The 21,860-nt window shown below is 42.1% G+C and overlaps 1 protein-coding gene across 18 annotated transcripts in view; it reads left to right on the top strand.

Moving 5' to 3' along the window:
- The window catches only part of DNAAF8 (dynein axonemal assembly factor 8), a 102,872-nt gene that overhangs the window by 32,215 nt on the left and 48,797 nt on the right, over positions 1 to 21,860 (top strand). For 14 of the 18 annotated variants that reach the window (XM_068908041.1, XM_068908029.1, XM_068908038.1 and 11 more), the window contains 5 exons: positions 2,260 to 2,451; positions 5,044 to 5,199; positions 9,954 to 10,148; positions 19,213 to 19,329; positions 21,623 to 21,767. In XM_068908041.1, the coding sequence (XP_068764142.1) occupies positions 2,260 to 2,451; positions 5,044 to 5,199; positions 9,954 to 10,148; positions 19,213 to 19,329; positions 21,623 to 21,767 (805 nt within the window). The remainder of the gene's footprint in view (positions 1 to 2,259; positions 2,452 to 5,043; positions 5,200 to 9,953; positions 10,149 to 19,212; positions 19,330 to 21,622; positions 21,768 to 21,860) is intronic. The other 4 variants (XR_011134624.1, XM_068908042.1, XM_068908045.1 and 1 more) reach the window with 1 other exon arrangement.

Raw genomic sequence — 21,860 nt, 5'->3', positions numbered from 1 at the left:
CAAAAATAATCCAGGATTTAAGTCACTTTTGTCTTTTTATAACTTAATATTGTCACAAATAAAAGCTAGTGTAAAATGTAGGCGAATTGGACTCTCTTCATAGGTAGCCTAGGATGAATTGGACAGCTCTGGGTGAAGGCATAACAAGAAAGCACTGAATGAAGCTGTCTTCAGGTATTCTTGCTCCAAATTAAACAGGATTAGCTCTTTTTCAGTTTTTTGTTCGTTACCTTCTGCAGCTGGTTAAGTTTTTATACTCCTGGATCCTTTTTCGAGTAAGGGGGCTGCCAGAGGGAGGAGAGGGAAGGATTAACATTTTTTTTAAAACCTCACTCGTTCTCATGGAAGAACCTTAATAAACGAAGAGGCAAAATTGTTAACTGGTCTTGGTCAGAAAAGGTGTTGAACCCTCCTCTGCTGCTGGCCAAGCAGATTTAGAACAGTTAGGATTTTTCTCACTTAAGCACCGGTAGATGCTGGTTTAATCTTTCGCTCTTGAGTTGCCTCCTGTCACTGATCTCACTACTCCCCTCTTGGTGAGAGAGGAAGGAAGTAACATTTTGCCAATGTAGGATGTAGAAGCAGGCTATCTTTTCCTAAAAGTCCCTATATTTCTTTTTAGGCCTTTTCTTCTGAGAATTACGGTGGTAGCATCAAAGCCCTGATCAGTTCTGTTAGCTTCCCAGGACTGCAGTAACATTAGCAAAGTGGACCTGCAGCATCAGAAACTTCGGCAAGAATGTTCTTCCTTTATTACTGATTACAGTTTTTATTTAGTAGTAGTAGGCACTACTGGTGTCTATGGCAGGTGTCTCAGCATCACAACACTGCAGCACAGTAGATCTGCTTGGGGCTTTTTTTATTAGTGTCTTTTTTGAAAACTCTTCTAGAAAACTTGTGTATTTTCAGGACAGGCAGGAAAGTCAAGCTACATTAGCTTGTAAAGTGGATTAGTCATTAAACACCTTTGTGGACATTTTAATTCAGAATTAAACAGGCTTTAATTGGATTTAGCTCACTTTGCTTCCAAAGTAAATTCAGGTAAATCAAATTAGGTTTAATTCAGTGTAAGGGCAAGGGCAGACATCCTCATTAAGGGCTGCCTGGATCGACTGAAAACACAATTGCCTGGCTGCTCCTTGACACCCTCCTGCTCCCGTTGTGTTCCTACTATGTTCCCACAGCTCCCCAGAAGGAAAGGGGTGCTCTCTAGTCTCCTGCAGTAAGAGGTCATTTCAGATTAGTTCTCACTTTGACTAGCAGTGCAGTTGCTGACTACGTTGGCACGTACAGGAAAGGCAGTCGTGTTCCACTTTGGTTCTGCAGTGAGGAGCATAGCCTTCAGCTGTCGCTGTAACAAGTAGCGGGGAAACAGTAACACCATAAGCAGCTCTGGCTATTCGCAAAGTGAATCTGTGCCTAGGTTAGTGGAATATATGCACTCAGACTACCTTGCAGCCCATATTGAAGGGTCATAACTGTTGAGATGCAATACTGTCTTTTGGTGATGCTAGAAAAACAGCTTTGTGATTTGATGGACTATCTGTCTTCCTACTTTTCAAAGGAAACTTCAGGAGCAGCAGACTGAATATAGATAGAAACAGCAAACCAGCTACTCGTTACAGCTGCAGCAGCTACAGCATCTTTGGAAGAACAAAAGAGATTCTGTAAACTGTAATTCCACAACCCAAGCTTAGGTTTGTTTCTTAAAAGGACAGGTCTTTTAAAGGAGGGGGATTTGTACCCTAATAGACCGAGGGTCAATACTAAAGTAAAGAAAAAGGAGATGAGTTCTCCTAAAAATGTATCATCATCTAAAAATGAGGTATGTTAGACAAAGCAGAAGATAATGAATGTTTTGACGCTTTTATCAGGCTTGTTTCAAAGGCATTTCACTGATAAAAAGTTAACACTGAAGCCTATTACAGAGTACAAAATGAATTCAATCCTACTGTTTCCAGCTGTGACCATGTAACCTTCCATTTGCAAAGCAGTATCAGACTAAGCAAAGACCCAGGCGATGGCTCTCTGAGAAAAGCTGAAGTGCTCCAGAAGGTGTTAGTGAAATAGTGACCCAGCTTTTGTGGCACAGGCAATCTGTGGTCTCATGCTCCCTCTTTGATAAATGCTTGCTAGATAGTAATCGTCCCTCCTCTGATGGCACTAAATGCAGTTCATTCATGATGATGAATACAGTTCCAGTAATCCAAATGACTTTCATTTTTCTCCTTTTTTTTTCTTTTTTTTTTTTTTTGACAGGAAGCCTCTTATTTGCCAGATGTTGATACATTGCCTAGACTGGACAGTATGAGAAATGAGATGCTGCTTATGACAATTTGGTTGTCGAGTTGTGGCCGTGTAGCTGCAGATCAATACAGCGGGCAGGTGCCTAACATGGTGCTGACAGCAGCCAATATCTACCAGATCCTTGTGGCATGGCTTCTTTCTCTGGTAAGTACATGCAGTGACAGTGTGCAAGAGGTGGTGCATTACTAAAGGTGTATTTTGCCCTCCAGTGAGTATATCATTCTAGAAATCTCCTTCTTCCAACAGATATAAAAGAGTGGGCTAAACAAAGGAGAAATTATGTCCTAACTTGCCTTGAAATCCATAAATGAAAGTCTTACTGATTTCAGTGGGTGCTGGAATATGCCTATAGTTTACAAAGACCATGACACAGAAGTCGATGGGAACAGACTTGAAGTAATCAGAATTGACTGAAAATAGAGGGCTGAGTATTATACTTGTCCTCTGCAAAAGAAGTGAATGTAGACAGGTGCCTATTTCTTACCGCTTGGTTTGATTAAGAGTAGATCCTTTCCAATAGTCAAAAGAGGTCTATAAACAAGTGGTGGCCTGTTTAATCTTAATTGTCCTTTGGATCACGTCTCTTTCTCCCCTAAAGAAATCTGCTTTTCCTCACTCTTCCCATTCATCCTATGCTAGTCTTCTCGTGGAAGGCAAGCAGGCAATGTCTTTTCCTTTTTCCCACTTATGTGTTGGCCTTGTTCTTTTCCCCATTATAGACATCAGTGTACCGATCTGTGCACTCAAGGAAAATTTCATCCTGTGCAGACAGCCTGCACAAGGCTTTTAAATCGCTTAAACTCCGCTTAAGCAATATGAATTATTAATGATGCTCACACTTCCATTAAAACATTGCTAACATTCTTTAATGTTCAGTGCTAATGAAAATTGTCACTTGATCAGCCTCAGAGTCTGAATCTTCTATTCAGAAAGCAGCTCATAGGCAGTACTGTGCGAGCTTTCTTCCCTTGAGTTATTCCTGCTATAAAGCCTGAACTCGAAGCAGCTTTCTCGAAGGCTGAAAGGACATCTCTGCTTGTGGAGCTCCATGTCACTCTACTGAGGCTGCAGGGCCAAATGTCACGATGGACTTTGTGCCTGATAGAAACTGGAATGAAATACACCAATTCATTTCAAACAGATCCCCTAGCAGCTGTTGGCCAGCAATGACAAAAAAGGCCTGCATTTCTTTTTAAAAACAAACACACACAGTTGAAAAGTTAAACCATTTCAGACCAATTTCTCATGTGGTTTAAACCTCTAACTCCACCAATTCACTGGTTTTCTGGCTTGTGTAAATGAACATAACTTTGTCTTTGCTGGAGATACAGTGGTTTATACCAGCTATGAACACGATCCTCCGAATGTAAGCATTCCCCAGTGGCAGAGCTGCTATAGAAATTCCCTTGTGAAAGTAGTGATCCCAGCAGTCAAGCACGTTTTAGTGCTATTTTGAGTGATACATCTGACCTATAAAACAGTTCGAAAATGCAACCAAGACTTGTGTTGAGAACGTGTTTTTAAAGGCATTTGTCTCACTGTAAATGGTTTTGTTTTATATATGCAATAAATACCAGGGCTGTAAATTCATCTAGAGATCATGGTGATGGTATAAACCGTGAGAACAAAGTTTAAGTGCTTTGTGTGTTCACCAGAACCCTGGGAAGGAATCATAGCCCTGTAATTCAAACTTACCTGTCTTGTCTTTTCATATAATATGTGATCTGGTTCTCATCTCACATGGCTGCTGTTCCTTTCTCATGGCTTTGCTAGTTAACTATGTCTTTATTTTCCCATAGCCCTCTCCCCTCTTTCACCTGCTATCCAAGTCTCAGGCTGTTTTTCAGCACTACGGTGCCTTCCCAGTCTGTTTCAGGTATCTTTCCTTTCTCTTTTCTATATGGTAACGAGGTTTCTCATGTATTCTATATACTAAAATGCATCATGTTTCAGCTTGACTTTGAGCCTTGAGCCAATGAGCGATCTATGCATCTGGAACGCTATTTCTGGAGCTAAACTGATATTCATGATAAACAATGCCTAGTGTTCATCTTGGGGTTGGCAGAAGTCGCTTCCTATCCTTCTTATTTGGGATCAAATCTGTATATTGGAAAATAGAATGCTTGCCTCCCACTCGTGCACACAAAAATAAGATCTGTCAAAAAGAAACCACGTCAGTCTAACTAAAAGGTGGAATCACTGGATAGGGATTGATGGAGTTTTGGCTATTAGTGATCACTAATGGGGAGGATGAGGGCTATTAAAGAAACCTGTACTAGCTCCTTAGAATGGCATAAGCACTTAGCATTGATTTTGAAGTGAGATTGTGTTGATCTCATTATCATTAATAAAGGCAGCACACTACCACTGTGGTGAAAATATGCAGTGCAGTGTTGACAGGGACTCCGTTCTCATTTCTTGCTAGACTAGGGACCTGATATGACCTCTTGCTTTCACATAGCTGGCTGAATTCAGAGCTTGCAAGTTATGAGAGTCCTCACTGAGAAAATAAGTCCTATGACTTATCAAAACCTACATGTTATTCCTATTTAATTTGGTCTTTATTGAGTTTCTGCTGGCTAAACCATAGCTAATCCACTAATCAAGCTAGAGCACTCCCTGGATTATTGTACATTGTGTATCTCTACTCAAAAGCAACAGTGTGAGAGGAAGGGTTATTTTCAGTCTCTAACTACAGCTGTCTGAAAATGAAATTATGTTCAAATGGATTTACAGGTGCCTCCTGTGAAAACGACAGGTGAGACCAAAGCTCCATTTCAGGTGGTAGGACTGCAACAGGCCTGGCAAGAGGATGGCTTGGCCCTGTATGCTTGCCTAATGCCGGCAGATGAATCTCCAGCCCAGAACAGCCCCAAGATCTGGAAGATTAAAGTGAGTAGCAGCACTTAGACTTGCTAGTCATGCAGAGCTGCCATGGGCATGTAGCATTGTTACTTACTAAGGACCAGGCTTGGATATGCCAATTCAAGATCAGACTTCAGTGAACCAGGATAGAGTGGCACTTATGCCTAATTATAATGGGAGAGCAGCCCAGGATTGTGCAAACAGAAAGATGAACCTTGTGGGAGCAGTGCACAAATGTGACTGGAAGCGTATCTTTGACATGCATTATGTTTTTGCTTTTGTATTTTAACCATGTGAGGAGTGCAGTCTAGGAGAGGGAATATTGTCTTGCCATTCAGTTCCCAAGAGTCAAGGCCTGCATATGGGACCTGAGACTCCATTCCCTCAGAGCTGGTAGACTAATGAGTTTGTGCTGTGCGATAAAGCATCAAGCTGAAAGGTCCTCATCTAGTAGGTGTAGGTGGCACACTGTGATGTAGGGCATGATTCTGGCTTGTGTCCTGGAAACAGCAGAGCTATGAAATAGCAGCTCTGGGCCCTTATTTGTTAGTTCTGTCTTTCAACAAAACTAATCTGAGCAGGTTAAACTCTGAGCGTCCTGATGCATCTGTTCTATTTTCCGTTTTGGAGACAGCTTGTTAGGTATTACCCTGAGACCTACTCTGGCCTTGCTATCCTTGCCTGCTGTAGATACTTACAGAAACCAACGTGTAGTATAGCTGACTTGCTGGAATATGTACCCAGGTATATCTGAGGAACGATGATCTTTGTGTACCTGGATCACTCACTTGAATAATCATCCTGTTTATTCAGTAATCTTTGCTGAGACGCTGTGGCCCTGTGCCCTGTAAGGACTGGTGAGTTCTCAAGTGGTTCAAAGTGGCATGTGTGACGTTGGTGAGCTTGTAGTGGATTTTCTACTCCTGGGGCGGTTTGACTGGCTCACTCTGACAACTGCACTGTCTCTGCATCCTTATTTACTGTCTGGTAATGTGAACAGCAATGTGATATGATAGACGTGATAATGCTTGGTGTTTCCTCTATGCCAAAACGATTCCATTGGATCCAGTAGCAGGTGGTCTTAGGGTGGCCCCCAGGTATTCTAATTCACACCTGCTGAGTGTGAATGAAAGAGAAGGTGTAAACGTGTTTTAAAAACACACTTACACTTCCCCTGTTCAGCTGCAGCAAGCATTCTTCATCTGCAGCTGCCTGTCTATGAGCAGTAAAGATTAAATTTCCCATGATGTATCATGAAGCCTAAAATGTGACAGCTGTGGCTCCAGTGCTCCTGCAAGCAAATGATTGATGCTAGCAACAAATATAATGATTAAAACACTTGGGGAAAAAAAAAACACAATAAGCAACCTTTCTGACAGTGTCTGGGCACCTGTGGACAGAAGCAGCAGAGCTAATGAGTCTCAGCAGCCTGTTAGCCTGGCCAAGGGCTTAATGGTGATTTCTCTCTCTGGCACCTGGATTCAAGATATTTTCTATGGCACAAAGAAGGAGGAGGAACAGAGGCTGACCTGTCTTCTGCCCATTTGCCTTGTTGCTATCTGCTTATTCCAGCTGAAGAGCTGGCCAAAGCATCAAAATTACTGAGCACTGAATATGCTTAAAATAGGTATCTAGTGTCTTGTAAATGAGCGAACTTTTCAAGCTACAGGCTCAGGCAGCTCTAACATTTGGTTGGAGCTGGGCAGGGTTGTGTTACAGGTTGGCAGAACATGCCTTAGAGAGCTTCCAGGCTGCATGTAAATTGTGATGCTACTTCTGCTGATCCATTTACAGACGCTGACATTGCTGTGGAGTTCAGCTAATGCGCACTGCAGTGAACATGCATGGCATTTGGACAGTGTTCTTCAAAGCCAGACTATGTACAACTGAGGTTTCCTCTCATTAGAGGCTCTATCATGTGCCTTTGCAATAACAATGACTTTTATCGTTTCTGCGTTCTTGTGGCATTTGTAAAGGTGCTACTCTCTCCTCTTCAGATATCTAAGCTGATGGGAACCACAAAAGTCCTTCAGAAATGTCAGCCACAGCAGGGACAAGAAAAACGACAGCACCTAGTCCTGTCTCCTCATTCCTCCCCTTGAGCAGCTTCAGCTGTTTTGTAGAGAAATTTGGTGGATTTTACTCTCCAGACTCAAATCTCTTGGTATAGTGTTAATGAACAATGGTTGAATCAGTTAACGATATCCTTCTGTTGCAACACTTAACAATTCTTGTTCTAGTTGTCTCCTATTAGCATAATGAGAATCAGTTACCAGGGCTTAGCTCCAAAATATGAATATCAGGAAAAATACCTGGGGTTCCGGGAGTTCTTGTTGCAGCTGTTGGCTATAAGAATATAGGAAAATTTTAATTATGTTTTTTTTAGATTATGTATGAAAAGACGTACTAAGTAGACTAAACATTAACCAGTAGAATGATGACAAATTGACCTTTTAGTGGTCTTAATGTGAAGAGTACGGAGTTAGATACATACTGATTGTGCAACATATTAGATACAAGTTAGTGCCTGTTTGATACCAGGAGATAAATGACCATCTTTCTATGTGTATCTTGTATCTCATGATAGGAGCAAAATGGCTGATGTCCATGGAGCCCTACAATTGATTTTTTTGGGGATAATAATTTGAATATGATTTTTACAGCAGGTGTTGGATTGCTAGTCTAAGAGTCTAAGGACGTACCTGTATCAACAGAGCAAGGTTTCACTTTACCCAGCTTGTCCTGTCGACACTTCCCAGTGCTTGTGTGTTGGAACATCCTGAGAGCATTTATCAGCCTTATTGGCTTTTGGACAATTTGCCCCTATGGCTTGTTGCCTGCTATAGTGCTGAAGCTCTTAATGATACTGGGGTGCAGTCCATCACAGAGAACTGGACCAAGACAACCTGCTTACCTCATGTAGCTATAGGTTGTTGGTGATTTCCAGTTACTAGTAAATGGAGCTGAGCTACATTCTAGTCCTCCAATCCATCAATATTTTATTTATTAGCCATTTTACTGTCAGCTGTCTCTTTTATTATTTGTCATATTTTATTTCTCCAACCCAAGGTCTAATGGTTTATGAATACAAATATAATAATGCTTTCTCAAGGAAAGAGCTCCTGTCCTCAAGCAAGTTGAGTTTTGGCTCATTCAACCATGATGACATCTATTCGTATAAATTGAGCTGCTGTACAATGTTTTCTCCCCTTATTGTCAGTTTTTTGGGTTTTCATTTGGGCTTTTTATTCTGTCCTCCCTCCAGACAGCAGATTGAAATGAGACAAATTTAAACGTGCCTACCTGGCTTTGCTTTCCTGAGTTGTTGTCAGAACAAACGCCCATACACGCACCTCTTGTACTTTTTGCATGCTGATAAACAAGCTTCATTTACAGGCATATGTGGTGGGAATTAGATGTGTATGGAGTATGCTTTCTGCGAATCTACTCACCATTCCCAATTAGGCAGACTAGCACAAAACAGGGCAGCGTGGTTCTTTTCTGCACACTTTGGTCACTTAACAGTTCTGTGGTGGTTTAAAACAATTTGTGATATCTGTCATTGGATTTGGGAGTTTTTGGAGGCTTCTACTATTCGGGCTTTAGTTTCTAGGTAGCTTAGAGGGGAGGCTAAACTATGGAAAGTTGTATTTTAGCATCATCGTGCAGTATTCAATAACAACCTTAAAAATTTTGAGACTGATAAAGCTGTTCAATTATGTAAAATATCCCTGTGAAACCATTAGCAAATTGATGTTATATTATATTAGGCTGATTTATGGTCCTGTTTATGGTATTTTCTCCCTCTTCCACTTGGTTTATGAGAATCTCTGGTTATAATTACAGGGACTTTACCTTCATAAAAGATTTATTCAGGAGACACATTCCACAGGGCTGCAGAACAAATGGGATGTCCTTGGCCCCCCAAAATTACCTTTGATAGAAGAATGTTGGGAAGTAAAAATCCTGCCTAATGGATGGCATGCGCCAGTAATTTTAACCTTTTGAGCATCCAGATGACTTCTGCAGAGCAAAAACTTGGCGGTACCAGCTGCACTTTCCTCATCCATCCCAGCTCTCCTTTAACAGTGGCCACTTCCTTCCTTCCTTAACTTAATGTACGGGTCATGAGACTGTGGAATGCAAACTGCTTCAGAATAATACATGTGGGGCTGATGGATGTCATGGGTCAGTTATTTTATACCAGCACTTTGTAACCAGTTGAAGATTGCTGTTAACTCTCCAACCAAGTTCTATATCCAAGCCATCTGTTTCAAGCGCCCTAGTGAAAGGGCAATGCTGCTAATCTCCCCAGTGGTCTTTACCAAGGGAGATTTTCTTTGAGTCAAGTCTATGTGGAGGCAGTCCCGTAGTCATAGGGTGAGTGCTTCCACACAGTCAGCTGATGAGTTACTGTTGCAGACAGCATCTACTCTCAAGGGCTCAGTCAGTATCAGGACTGACTTTGGATCTGAGATGAGAGACTTGGCAGGGTGACAGCAGGATCATGTGAAGAGTGTACTTTCTATGGGTGAGAGGACAAGGTTAGAGCTCTGGTGGTAGGGATGCAGGGTTTGATGGTTTGGGAAGCTGAGGGGTGTTAAGTTAGGGTTTTGACTTGGAGAATTTGAAGTGCACTTGCATTGGAGATACACAAGGTGTGAGGTTGGGATTGTTTCTGTAGGGCAGAGGGAATGGAGAAAGCTGCTGCAGGTACATGACACAGGACAGGGAGCTATTGAGGCCATCAATGATGGGTTTTAACCGTTGACTCTTTGCAGGCTAAAGAAGATCTTCAAAGAACATCCACTTTTTACCAGAAGATCTCTGCATTTCTATCCCGTACATGGCTTCCAGATGTTATCTGGTGGAGGGCAGAACTGGTCAATCACTTCCAAAACCAGCCATACCTACTTCTTCCTGAAATTCCTTCAGTCCTGCTCAGTTACATCACTGCTGTTAATCCTGATCCTCAGGTACTGTACACAAATGCTTGGACTTCTGATATTTTTTTCTCATTAGATCCAGTAAAAATTGTTGTTCTTCCTGTGTTACAGATAGTTTCCTTTGGTTTAGTTACTGATTTAAACTCAGTTTGAAAAAAATGCTTCTAATCAGTGTTGCTTACCACTGAAGAGTGTGAGATTACAAGTACATAACAGCTCTTAAAATCAAGTGCTTAGAATCGTTTGCCTGCTTAGAGAAGCCTGGAAGGACGTTCACCTCATGCTGTCTATGAGTAGAATGATAATTAACTTTTTAGATTGTGCTCCATAAATATTTAAGTGAATGAAATGTTACAAGAATTCATATACTTCTGGCTTATCGCGGGAGTTTATTCCTTGAGGGCATCTAGTATTGCTTTTAGGCCTCTAAGTACTGAACAGCCTGTCCTACCTTAGTGTAAATATTCATACCATTTTTCAGTGAAGCACTGAGTACTTTTGAGGGAGTGTTCCATTTATTCCTTTCCCATAATATCACCAATCTTTAATCAATCATGGTCTTTTTCCAAAATTCTTAAGTCAACAAAAACCTTGACACGCAATTCCAGGGAATGGTGAACACTGCAACTCAGGTTCACATCCAAACCCAATTGCTCTGAAATAATGTAGCATGAGAACTCTTCTGCATTTTCAACCAGATTTGGGGATTAATCTTACTCTGCAAATCAATGCCATGAAAGCTTAGGGGCTTAACAGTGCACTTAGCGATTTGCCTGAAGTTTTATCCCTTCTATGAAGGAAAAGGAGGCTTAAAATTGTTGATTTGCAGTCACTGCAGCTTTCAAGTACAGGCAAGCGCTATAAAGCAGTCTGACATACTTGTGAAAGGTAAATCTGCTGTACATTTGTAAGGCATAAAGTACAGCCTCCTTTAAAACGGTCAGGGTCTTTATGCGTCTCCCTTATTAGGGGAATTATAAATCATTAGAAATTGAACAGCAAGATAGGAGACGCTTTCTGAGGGTGAATCTTTGCCTTGGTGCCACAGAAAAACTGAAATCAATTTAAAGACCACATTCTCTTCCTAGGTTTAAATGCTCAATGCCACTCAGGTTCAAGGCCAGAATTACACCGAGACCACTAGGAATAATGGCTTCTTGACATACGTATCTTGCAGTTAAACAAAAAGGCTGTCTTCTCTGAGCAAGCTGCAATGATCCAGACTCTCAGGGGACAGCAGCTAACCCTGTTGCCTGCCCTGAGGCTTTACCAATTGGTACCAACTGAGAATGTTCCCAAGTATCATTAAAAAGCAACCCTATTAGTGGTGCATAGAAAATGCAGTATCATTTTCAGTTAACTTTATCAGATTGAAAATTTTGCACAAGGCCAGTGATCCATGTGTGTTATATATATTGCAGTAGTGTACGCAAACCTAAGTAGACGAAGTATCCTGCTACTGTGTGTTGGAAAGCATGCAGCGAGCACCCATTTTTGCTCCAAGCAGTTTACTGTCCAAGACGCGAGTCGTGACAGTTGGAGGAAACAAACAGGCAGGAGTAGAGGGAAGGGGAACGTGAGGTAAAACTGCAATTTACTTGTGTGCTGATGAGCTCTGTGTGTGGTTTATAAGCAACTGGTAGCAGTAACAGTAATAAGCTTTAAGCACGTTGTTTGCTAGAGTGAGCCAACATCTTGTATTCAGTCAGTTGTCTAGTGGTTTCTCAGTCTGTTCTGAACCCCAAATAGATTGCTTTTCTCTTGCTGTCCTGCATAGGCTGTACGTATAGCCTATTAATCTGCAGTACTTCGCTTTGGAAATGAAAAGTAAACTCTCAACACAGTCATTAAAATCCCAGGTTAGGTTAGGAGCAACATAATCCCTGTGGAGGTTATTAGCTACATCATCCCTCGTCAGCAAAAAGAGGATTGCTTCATTTTAACATAAGGTAAATGTAAGTACTTTCTCCTGTTAAGCCTTAGCATGTAAGCATTAACCCTGGGGACACAGACAACATATGTAGCCATCACTGATCCTTTTTTGCCTCCACCTGTTCCTCCTGCTAAAGCATACAGGATTTCTCTCACTCTGTCTCCAGTGTTCTGAACACCTGGACCCTTGTCCAAAGGGTGCATCTCTAACACTCACTGCTTGCTACCCTTCTGGTTGCTTTCCAGAGCATCTCATTGAACTCCCAACCCATACAGGTGCCTGTCATGACAGAGGAGTCGGGGGTAGCAGCATGGGGTGGGCAAACATGTCAGAGTGAGGTTTCAAGGAGGAAGGGAGTCTCCACCTCTTGAGATGAATGAGAAAATTTTTTAGCTCCAGCAAATTGATTTTGTTGCACCTCCTGATGATTGGAAGTCTCACGCTTACTTGCCCAGAGTGCTTTGTTGGTCATTTCCCTGCTGACTTCCAGCACAAGGGTTATGTTTTCTTCTTTGAGACAACAGTACTGATTAATGGCAGGGCTGCATCAAGTTCCTGCCTTGCAGTTGACTCAGACAAGGCTCCATTTAATTTTTTGATACAATTTTTTGTGAATGTAGATAAGAATTCCAGAACTGGGTCCAGGGGACCAAGTTTGTCCTGATATCGTAACTCAATGCTGCTAAAAAAAACTTTAAACAGCATAGACTGAACTAACGAGAAGTTTGATGTACAGAAGGGGACTTGCAGAAAGTATAGCAGTTCTGTACTGTGGTATTTCTGTAACACTTTGATGCAGACTTTTGGAATTTCCCTGCTAGTGTCACCAGAAGAGCTGTATACACACACCTCACCACCAACAACAGTAACAATACCACAAAGCTTTGAAAAGTGCAAACTTCTTTTTAAAGACTGAAATAACCATGCAGCTGTAACAGAAGAGCAGTGCATTGCTGATGAAATTGGAAATCACTGTTTCATGCTGTGGAAACATAGGCCCAGATTCATCACATGTTAGTTTGTGCACTTAGGGCACCTGCTTTAGATATGCAATTGCCCTAAGCTCTGCATGTAGTCTTTCCAGAGGGAGTGAGAGGCATCCCCAGAGGGGTGATTCAGATCCATCACTGGTGACAGCATCCACAATGTGACCCTTCTGCTGATTCAGGCACTGAAGTTAACTGCCCTAGTTGGGATTCATTAATTTTCTAAAGAGTATGGAGAGAGGGAAGCTGCTTGACATGAGAATTCTGAGACTTTGAAAAATCTCCCAAGAGAAGCAGCCAGAAACACCACTTGCAACATTCAAAAGAAGAGGAGGAAAAAAATATCTAGCAAGAAACTAAGGTGTTCCAGCAGAATGAGCCAGATCAAGTAGTGAGGCTTTTCAGGCTCTTCACTTCTCTGACTAGCATTGAGGAAGCTCTTTCCAAAGGAAAACATACTAGTGGAACCAGAATCTACTAGTGGAAAAGCCTGGGGAAAAAAAGATTTGCAACATGGATGAAAATAATCCTTAGCGCTTCCATTTCCTCATAAGTGTGATGTTCTTGCTCCATTCCAGAGAATACAGTCTGTAAGACATGCACATTTGACATTTGAAGACATTTGAATCTGTTTTCCTAGCATAGGCTTGGCAAGGAGACCCAGAGCTTTAGTGTTTGAATGCTGTCACATTGTTTCACTGACAAGCATCATAGCCTTACACCTGTTGAGTGGCTTCAGCATCTTCCACTGTCTTTTACTGTAACTTTTTTTAACACCACTGCTAATGAGAGGCTTGCTCAGAGAACTACTGCTTGCCGCATCAGCATCTCACCTTCACCTGACTGTCTTCAGGCCCTTGGCTGTGAGGTCACTGCCTGCCATACACAAACTCAATTGTAGTAACTAATGTGTATGTTCTGGTTCAATACCTCAAAGATGTTGGCAGTTTTGCTGTTCTGTTTTTGTTGTATTACCCTATGTGTTCTCTCTTTTTTCTCCTTTCGTGCTGTCTGAGAAGCAAACTGGCAACACCAAGTGAGGCTATGTAATGTTTCATGGATATAATACAGCCTGAGCTACCTGAAGTGCAACACAGTTTGACCAGCTGTCAGATCTGATCCACATGTTGCTGTAAGCTGTCACGTTCAGTGTATGGCTCAGGCCCATGTTTTCCTTCCCTGAAATTTCTGCTGAGCCTGATGCTAAAGCTTGAAGGATATGACTGCTGAGCAGCTGAACTGGGCATTAGAGCCCTAGTTTAATATGCAGGTGGTGAGAAACACCCAAAACAGCACCTCCATACGTCTGCTTCTCCGACCGAGAGCCAGGAGGTTGCTGAGGCTTGCAGCATGTCAGATGTTGCCCCTTAAGAAACCTGGACTGTTTGAACTCTAGGCTGAAGCTGTAAAGCAGGAGGGCTGCTCATCCATAGCAGATGTCCTTTGCTTTCCAAATCTTGCTCCTATCTCATCTTTACTGGAGTTGGTGCTAAGGATCAGGCCCTTGTGTGTCTGGCACCCTGAATCTGCCATGCAGCCTGATAAAGCCCTATCAACAGCTTTGGCAAGAGCACTAACATGCATACCACGCCATCTGACTGATGAGTCCACGTGGAGATGACTCACCCGTGGGTGAGACATTTGTCCTGGGGCCTCATCTGTATGAATTTACAGAAATGTATCCACAGTTGCAGAGAGAGAATAGTTGCGTGGCTGTGTCTCAGAGAGCCGTCTTCGTGGGGGTGGAAGGCAGAAGGGAGAAGGTGACATCCTGCCCCTAGCTGAGTCTGTTGGAGTTCACCATTGATGTTAGCAGGGCCAGGAGTTCTTTCTGTCTTTGGCATTTGTAATTAAAAAACCTGACCTTTAAAATGAGAAAGCGCTACAGTAATGTTTGCCTGAGTTGGCACAGAGTTGAAGACTTAGCTTGGGGAGGAGTGAACCATTATAGTTGTTTGTTCTTGCTAAAATTTGATAGCTCACATTTAAGTTGTGACCATCACTAATTATTCCAGAAGAGAGCAGTTTAAAAGAACTATCGAGCTAATGTGCTTAGCCATTAGTACTGTGCATGATGGTAGATAATAGGCAGAAAGAGTGAAAGTCAGTCTCATCCTTTCTCTTTTCTGTGTTTTAAGACTCCTCTTTCCCTCTGTGAAATGGAGGCAAAAGAAAGTGAGATGCATCTTCAAACTTCCTAAACTACAGTCACCAAAATTGTACATCTTCAGTCACAAATGCCCTAGCTCCCTGGGGTCTTCCTACTGTGCTTTCACATTTCCCGAATTAAATTCTGTAGCCAACTGAAGTGAGCATGCACAAGAGGGAAGGAAAGGTGTGCACAAAGGAAACAAATTTGTGTCAATCTGAATTCTGCAAGTTCTACACTAACACATTGGAATTCATGACAGCAGGGAGAGGAGAGAGTTTAAGTTATAATGCAGCCTAATTCAGGGGCATGATTTAGCGTATCACACAGAACATGAGCCTTGCTCACGTGGAGTTGAAAAGGAAAGGATATACACATACAGAATTCACAGTCTGTCTCTGGAGGTAATGGAGGAGACAGCATTTTGCTCAAGGGGATTTAGGTGTTGTCCCATAGTGATAATGGCTGAGTTAATTTTTGAGTGCAAGGGGGTGAGACTGTGGAGTACAGAGAGATTCCTTTCTGCAGTTTCTTCTTTCCCACTGTAGCTGAGAAACTTTCCTCAGCCTAGAAGACTCTCATTTGACTTAAAAGACTCCTGATCACTTGATAGCAAAAGCCATTTCTTTGTTGTTGGAAATGAGAACAGAATATAATGAGAACAGAATATACTGTAAACAAGAAGAGATATTAGATTTGGTCATATTTCTATGTGATGGTTAAATATTCATGTTTTCGCTGTACGCAGCTCCAGTGAAATGCGAGTTCCAGCCTTCTCTAAAATGTTCTTATTCCTGTTTCTGCTCAATATTTTACAAGATGTTTTTGTTCTGCTGTGAATTTCCTTCCTATAACTGCATGGCTTCACCTCAGCAATCTGAAACAAAGAGTGGCTCTGGGTTGTTTTTTAACACTTTTTGAAAAATGATATGTGTATTCAGTCCTAGCTATGGTATTAATCAGTCTTTTCCAGAGTCTTAGGGTAGCAGAAATCAGGATTTGTCTACCAGAGAACAAATAAGAAAAAGGATTGTCAAGAAAAACAAAGAATGCCTTCAAATGCAGAGTTATGGACATGCCCTTCTCTTCCTCCTCTTTCTGACAGTAATGATATGGTTGGAGAAGATTTCAGTGCTAGAAGAAACCCTGCTTTCTTACAGCAGAGTGGGAGAGACCCAGTCATGGAAATGGTTACGGTGAAATGATCTAAGGCTTCAAAGCCTGTGACAGCATAAGCCAAAGTATCCCCAGGGCTGCTCTGTCTTCCACTGGCTGACTGTAGGGTACTTTTCTCTCCTGGTGTAATGCCTGTGCCATGAGACAGGTGATTACAATGCTCTGTGTCTGCAGAGTCTTACAGAAGAGAGATTTTCAGCTAGGTATCGAAGGCTGGACTCCCTCTGCTCCGTTCTGAGTGGTGCATGGGGAGGAAATCCCTTCTTGTCCCTGTCAAGATGCGGGTGGGCATTAAGCAGTGATCTGTTGGGTAGTCTGGAAGAGACTTGCTCGTTTGCTGTGTTTGCGCAGAAGCTTTACAACTGTTACAGTGTTATTGGTGTAACTAAGGGAAGAACCAGCCCTGAGGTGAAACCGATACAATTCTGATGCCTTCCCTGTCTCTCAGTGTGGAACTCTGAAAAATAGCACCAATGCAGCATAAAAATAAATGGCATCAAAATCGATATAATTTCAGTAAGAGTAGGGTCACTCAACTGCCGTGGGCGGGAGGGGGGGGCGGGGGAGGGCTTACTGGATGTTATATGCCAAATAGGGCTCATCTCATTTTAACTGCATTGGTGTAATTCTCTCCTAAATATATGGGAAAGTTCCATTATAAAGCATGCATTGCATAGGAAGGCAATGTCAGGAGTCGTCTTCTCTTGGCATGTTTTAGCTAGATCAGACAAAGCAGGGCCTGTGATGCTGCAGTTTTCTATGTAGGTGGTCTTACCCTTGAGGAAAAGGCTCTTCTAGAGGAAGTAATAAGGCTTTTCGAGGTTCATTTTCTGTTGCTTTGTGAAATCCTATTCAGGTTGGCTGGTAGAAAATACAATCTGACAGATCATAGAAACAATCTCCACAGGCCTTGCTTCCCTAACAGGTGTGGCCAGTCCCCTTCTCTGACAGTGGGGAGGTGAGCCGTGCGGAAGCATGCCTAGGATCACAGCTACCCCAGCTGACACTGTGGTATTACGTAAAGGTCAGCTTGTGACTTGGAGTTCCTGAGTTGTATCCTCTGCGTTGTGACTGGAGCTGGGTAATTGTGATGAAGGTTTCTGTAGAAATGTAGGCTAGAGTTGGTTTGACCGCAACTGTCCCTTCTGTTTTCCATCTTCTTGAAAGTTCAAAGAATTCAGGTTTGTCCAAGGAACGGCTTGATTATATGGAAGACTGGAGTCTTGTTACATTCCCATTTTGTAAGGCTTCTCTGGTCTTTCTCTGTGCTCACTGCATCATGCGAGTATTGCATGCAGGAGCTGGCAGCAAATGTTGGAACCAGAAGGGGTCTTCTTATTTCCTTACATCAGTGCTTTCTTTTTTTTTTTTTTTCTATGGTGATATTTTCCATATTACTAAGTGCAATGTCACAAGCAGAGGCTAGTGAGCAATGGATTGCAGGAAAAAAAAAAAAGGATAAATCCTTGAGAGCTGTCAAAACACTTACTTCAGTGGAGTTTTGTTGACTGAAATCAGGTGAAATGTCAAATCCCTCGTTCTGTTTCAAATATCTCTTGAAGCGTAGGAAATATAGGACGGAGAAAACGCAAAAGGCTGCTGAAGCAGAAAGGAGCAATCAGATGTCAGAGGGGTTTTAATATTATTCAAATTAATGTATTGTTCTAGTTGTTGTTTTTAAAAACGTGTAGAAATGTATGATGTGCCTATCATTTGCCCAGCAGCCCAAAAAATTTCTCAGGTGATTGCACAATTAAATGGCATTATATGTACCTCATAATCCAGAATGGACACTTTTTCATTTAATTAGTCTATCCTCTATCCATAATAAAAGTCTTCGTGAGACCGTGTTGAAATTTAATTTCCTTTCTATGGAAAAGGTTTTACTAACGTCTGAAGAAAAACGTGTGAGGTGAGGACAGGCTCAGGACTGCAGTAAGTCAAAGTAGAAACTTTAAAAACAGTGAAGCTACTCCAATTTACACCACGTGAGCTGGTGTCCCGGAAGTGACACTTTTTTAATCTTGGAAAAAATTCTGCTCAATGTGAAGTCTGCCTAAATAACTCTGTATTTCTGGAGTGCTCAATAATGGCATAACCAAGAACATCATTTTTTCCCTGAACCAGAACTTGGCTAACATGACTTTCAAAAGCTGTGTTCTTTTTGGGGCTGCGGCCTTGCTTACTAAGCATGGAGTCAGAGCAGATTTTCATAAGTGATAAATCCTTAAACATGCACTTGTGCAAGTTGCTTGCTTGGTGCTGAGACTGAGAAATGCCACACTTGTATAGTGCTGTGGCCTAAAGGCCAGCTAGTGTCTTTTGCCTGTGTATGAGTATTTGGTACAATAGGACTTGCAGATAACAGCACTTGTGGTGAGATGAACACAGGAGAAACCTACTGTTTTTGTTACAGGCATGTAAAAATTCGTACAAGTCTTTCCCTACCCTTTCACTTGTGTTAGTTAATTAGAGTGCTGTCTTTACAAAGCCCTCTTCTGCCAGTTGGTCAGCACAATCGCAAGCTCAAGCTGTTGGGCCTGGTACTGCAGTGCATTTTGCATGTAACTCCCATTCATGTCAGTGGGCTCTGTGCACACTGAAGACCTTGGAACTCTTCAGGCTCTCAGGATGCCTTTGCAGATTCATATTCTTAGGATGTCATTTAGTTGGAGCTGATGGAACAGATATAAAACAAACAATGTGGTAATAACACTGGACTAATGAGACTAATCCATTATCACCTTATGTGCTCTCTGGCTGTCATATTAACTATGCTGTTTTTCTTCGCTCTTGATTTTGAGGGATCAAGATAACATACAAATAAGAGCTGTCCTTTGTGCATTTCAGGCAGTGGAGAAGGTGTTTGCAGTGCCAGCTGGGTTTTACTGGCAGACAGTAGAAACCGATGAAGAGTACTTCCCTAACAGCAGCGACGTCGAGGCTAGCAGAGATATAGACACTGAGGTAAAAAAAGCTCCTTTTTGACTTGTGGAATGATATGGGAAGTTGAGACGATTAAAAATGACCTGGACTATTGCAATCCTTAGGTTTGGTACTGATACTAATCTTGAAGTATTTCTCACTGAGACCTAAACGTTTCAGCTGACTGTTTTGTGTCTTCAATACTGATTGTTCTGAGTCTTGTAAAATTAAACTATGAAAGATATGGGTTGAAGAAATTGCTACCAATCAGGTGCAAATCAGCAACAGTGGCCAAATTTTGATAACCCAAATCCACTTGACTGCAAACCGATATGCTACGCAACTTGTCTAAAAACTGGGCTCAGAAACATGATAAAAGTTTCTGAAGCTTATGGCACTATCTACCAGAGTTGTAACTGTGCGTGCGTTGTATGAACAAACAGAAACTGATTCTACTTAGCTTAGCCCAGAAGAAGGGAAGGTTATGGTAATTTAACTTGCGTTTGCCTCAGTTTGGCATGCATGCTTAAAATTTTCTGGACTGCCACCCACTTATGATAATTTGTTAACTATGGTAACTCATTTTTCTTAGCTCTTGCACAGCACAGAACATAGCTGTTTGACCAGACAGAGTTCAGTTTCCTCTTAACATCGGTTCAGGAAGGCGCAAATATCTTATGTTCTTCCTGAACACGTAGCGAGTCTAAGTCACTGAGAACGGTTAGCATGTGACAGGCTTGCTCCTGGAAGATGGTCCAAGCCCACAATTGGGATGTGAAGATACTCGGCACTTGGCACAGTCAAGAAATCCCTCATAATGTCTTTATTACAATTTCTCACCTTGCCTTAGGAATGATGCTACTGGGCCTATACAGAACTTCTCACAGCAAGGACAGGATGCTCTGTAAGGGACAGCAAGCCAAGAGCTGAGACTAACAGTAAGGCAGGCAGGGCCAGCGACCTCCCTGGCAGGGGCGCAATTCCACATTACCCAAGCAAGAGTAGCGGAGCAGGTCCAGCAGCAGTAACCAGGGTCAGCCAAGAGTCCAGTGGTTGCCCCGCGAGTCCATAGTGATGAGGGCAAGCCAAAAAGTCAAGTCAGCAGGTTAGGATCAAGGCCAGAATCAGGGAGGTATAAGACTGGGCACAGGCATACCTGCAACATAGCTCAGGCACCATGGCCAAGTGCCTGAGCTTAAAAGCAGCTCCCAAGTGAAGGAGAGACAGGTCTCTGCCAAGGTTTCTCAACACTGGACAGCTGCGTTACAAAGCTGGCTTTGAGCCCAGGCAGCCAAATCCCGAGGGGCAGGGGAATACACTCAGGGCCCTCATAGCAGCTACAGAAAAAAAATCCTTCTTTACTGGCTGTTATGAACAATAGGTTAATATCAGGAGAGTAGACCTGGATGAATAGAAAGAAACAGAGCTTTTATTCCTAGTTAGACTACTTTTTTATGATTTGGGTAGATTTAGAACTTCATTTGTCACGATGTTATAAGCCTCATTATGTGTTTATGGACGAGTAGCATTTCATTTAAAGTGTCCAGCAATGATGAATTCATTTGGCATTCACTGCAGCAGTAAAGCTCATTGCTGGGGAGAGTATTGTGTCTCTCTACAGACAGGAGAACCATGCACAAATCTGAGGCCAGTACAATCATGCTTGCCTGATCTACAGCTAGACAATGTATTACCTGCAGAGTATCATGTAGCACACAGCTTCCTGTCGTAAAGCATGTGCTTCTTGAAACAATACGTTTCTTTTGATGGGAAAGTGCAGAGCTCAGAATGATTTACTTCCCTTTTGGGTAGATAGATTCAGTATGTGTCAGTCTATATCTTCCTGTACGACAGGATGAGCTGAATTGGATTCATCTGGAAAAGAAGACTTCAAAATATGAATTAGTGACAGTACCAGTGATGTGTCTGCTGTTCGATTCTTTTCTTATGTTGGTTTTGGCACTTTTATAGGTATAAAGAAACAACCTGTTGGCTTATTATTTGACTGAATTTCTGTAATACGCACAGTTAAACAGCAGCACTGACACATTTCATTCTCTGCCCCAGAGAACCTGCAGTCTTTTACTAGTAGGTTTATATGACAAAAGGCACAATTTTATTATTAGTAGTAGATTACTATTATGGTCCAATCTGAGGCAAAAAGCCTACTGTGTTCAGCTGCATGTAAACATACATGAAAAGAAAGCCTCTTTGTGGCTCCTACAAAAATAGATAAGACATGGGAATTAAAGGTGAGGAGAAGAGATACAGCTCTGTGATTGCTGTGGGTTTGGAAGCTTTTGGCTCATTTCTCCTATGTGCTCTTGCTGTTCAGGTTGCTATGGTATTGCTGTTTGAAACTCTATTCCGAAGTCCCCTAGCTATCCATCACATGTTACAGCTGGTTCTCAGTTCTGGTTTGGATATCTGTGGACTCCGCCTGCTCTATCCTCAGCATGATGTGCTGCTCTCTAGCTCAGGTGAGGTCTAGTTTTCCTTCCAAGATTGCACCATATAACGGTACTGAGGTGAAGGGGAAGCTCTGTAATTGTACTAAGGTGAAGAGCTGCATG

The sequence above is a fragment of the Struthio camelus genome, chromosome 15 (genome assembly GCF_040807025.1).
Source record: "Struthio camelus isolate bStrCam1 chromosome 15, bStrCam1.hap1, whole genome shotgun sequence".
NCBI classification, from domain to species: Eukaryota; Metazoa; Chordata; class Aves; order Struthioniformes; family Struthionidae; genus Struthio; species Struthio camelus.
Note: the sequence above shows the minus strand (reverse complement) of the source record. Positions and strands in the feature narration are given on the sequence as shown.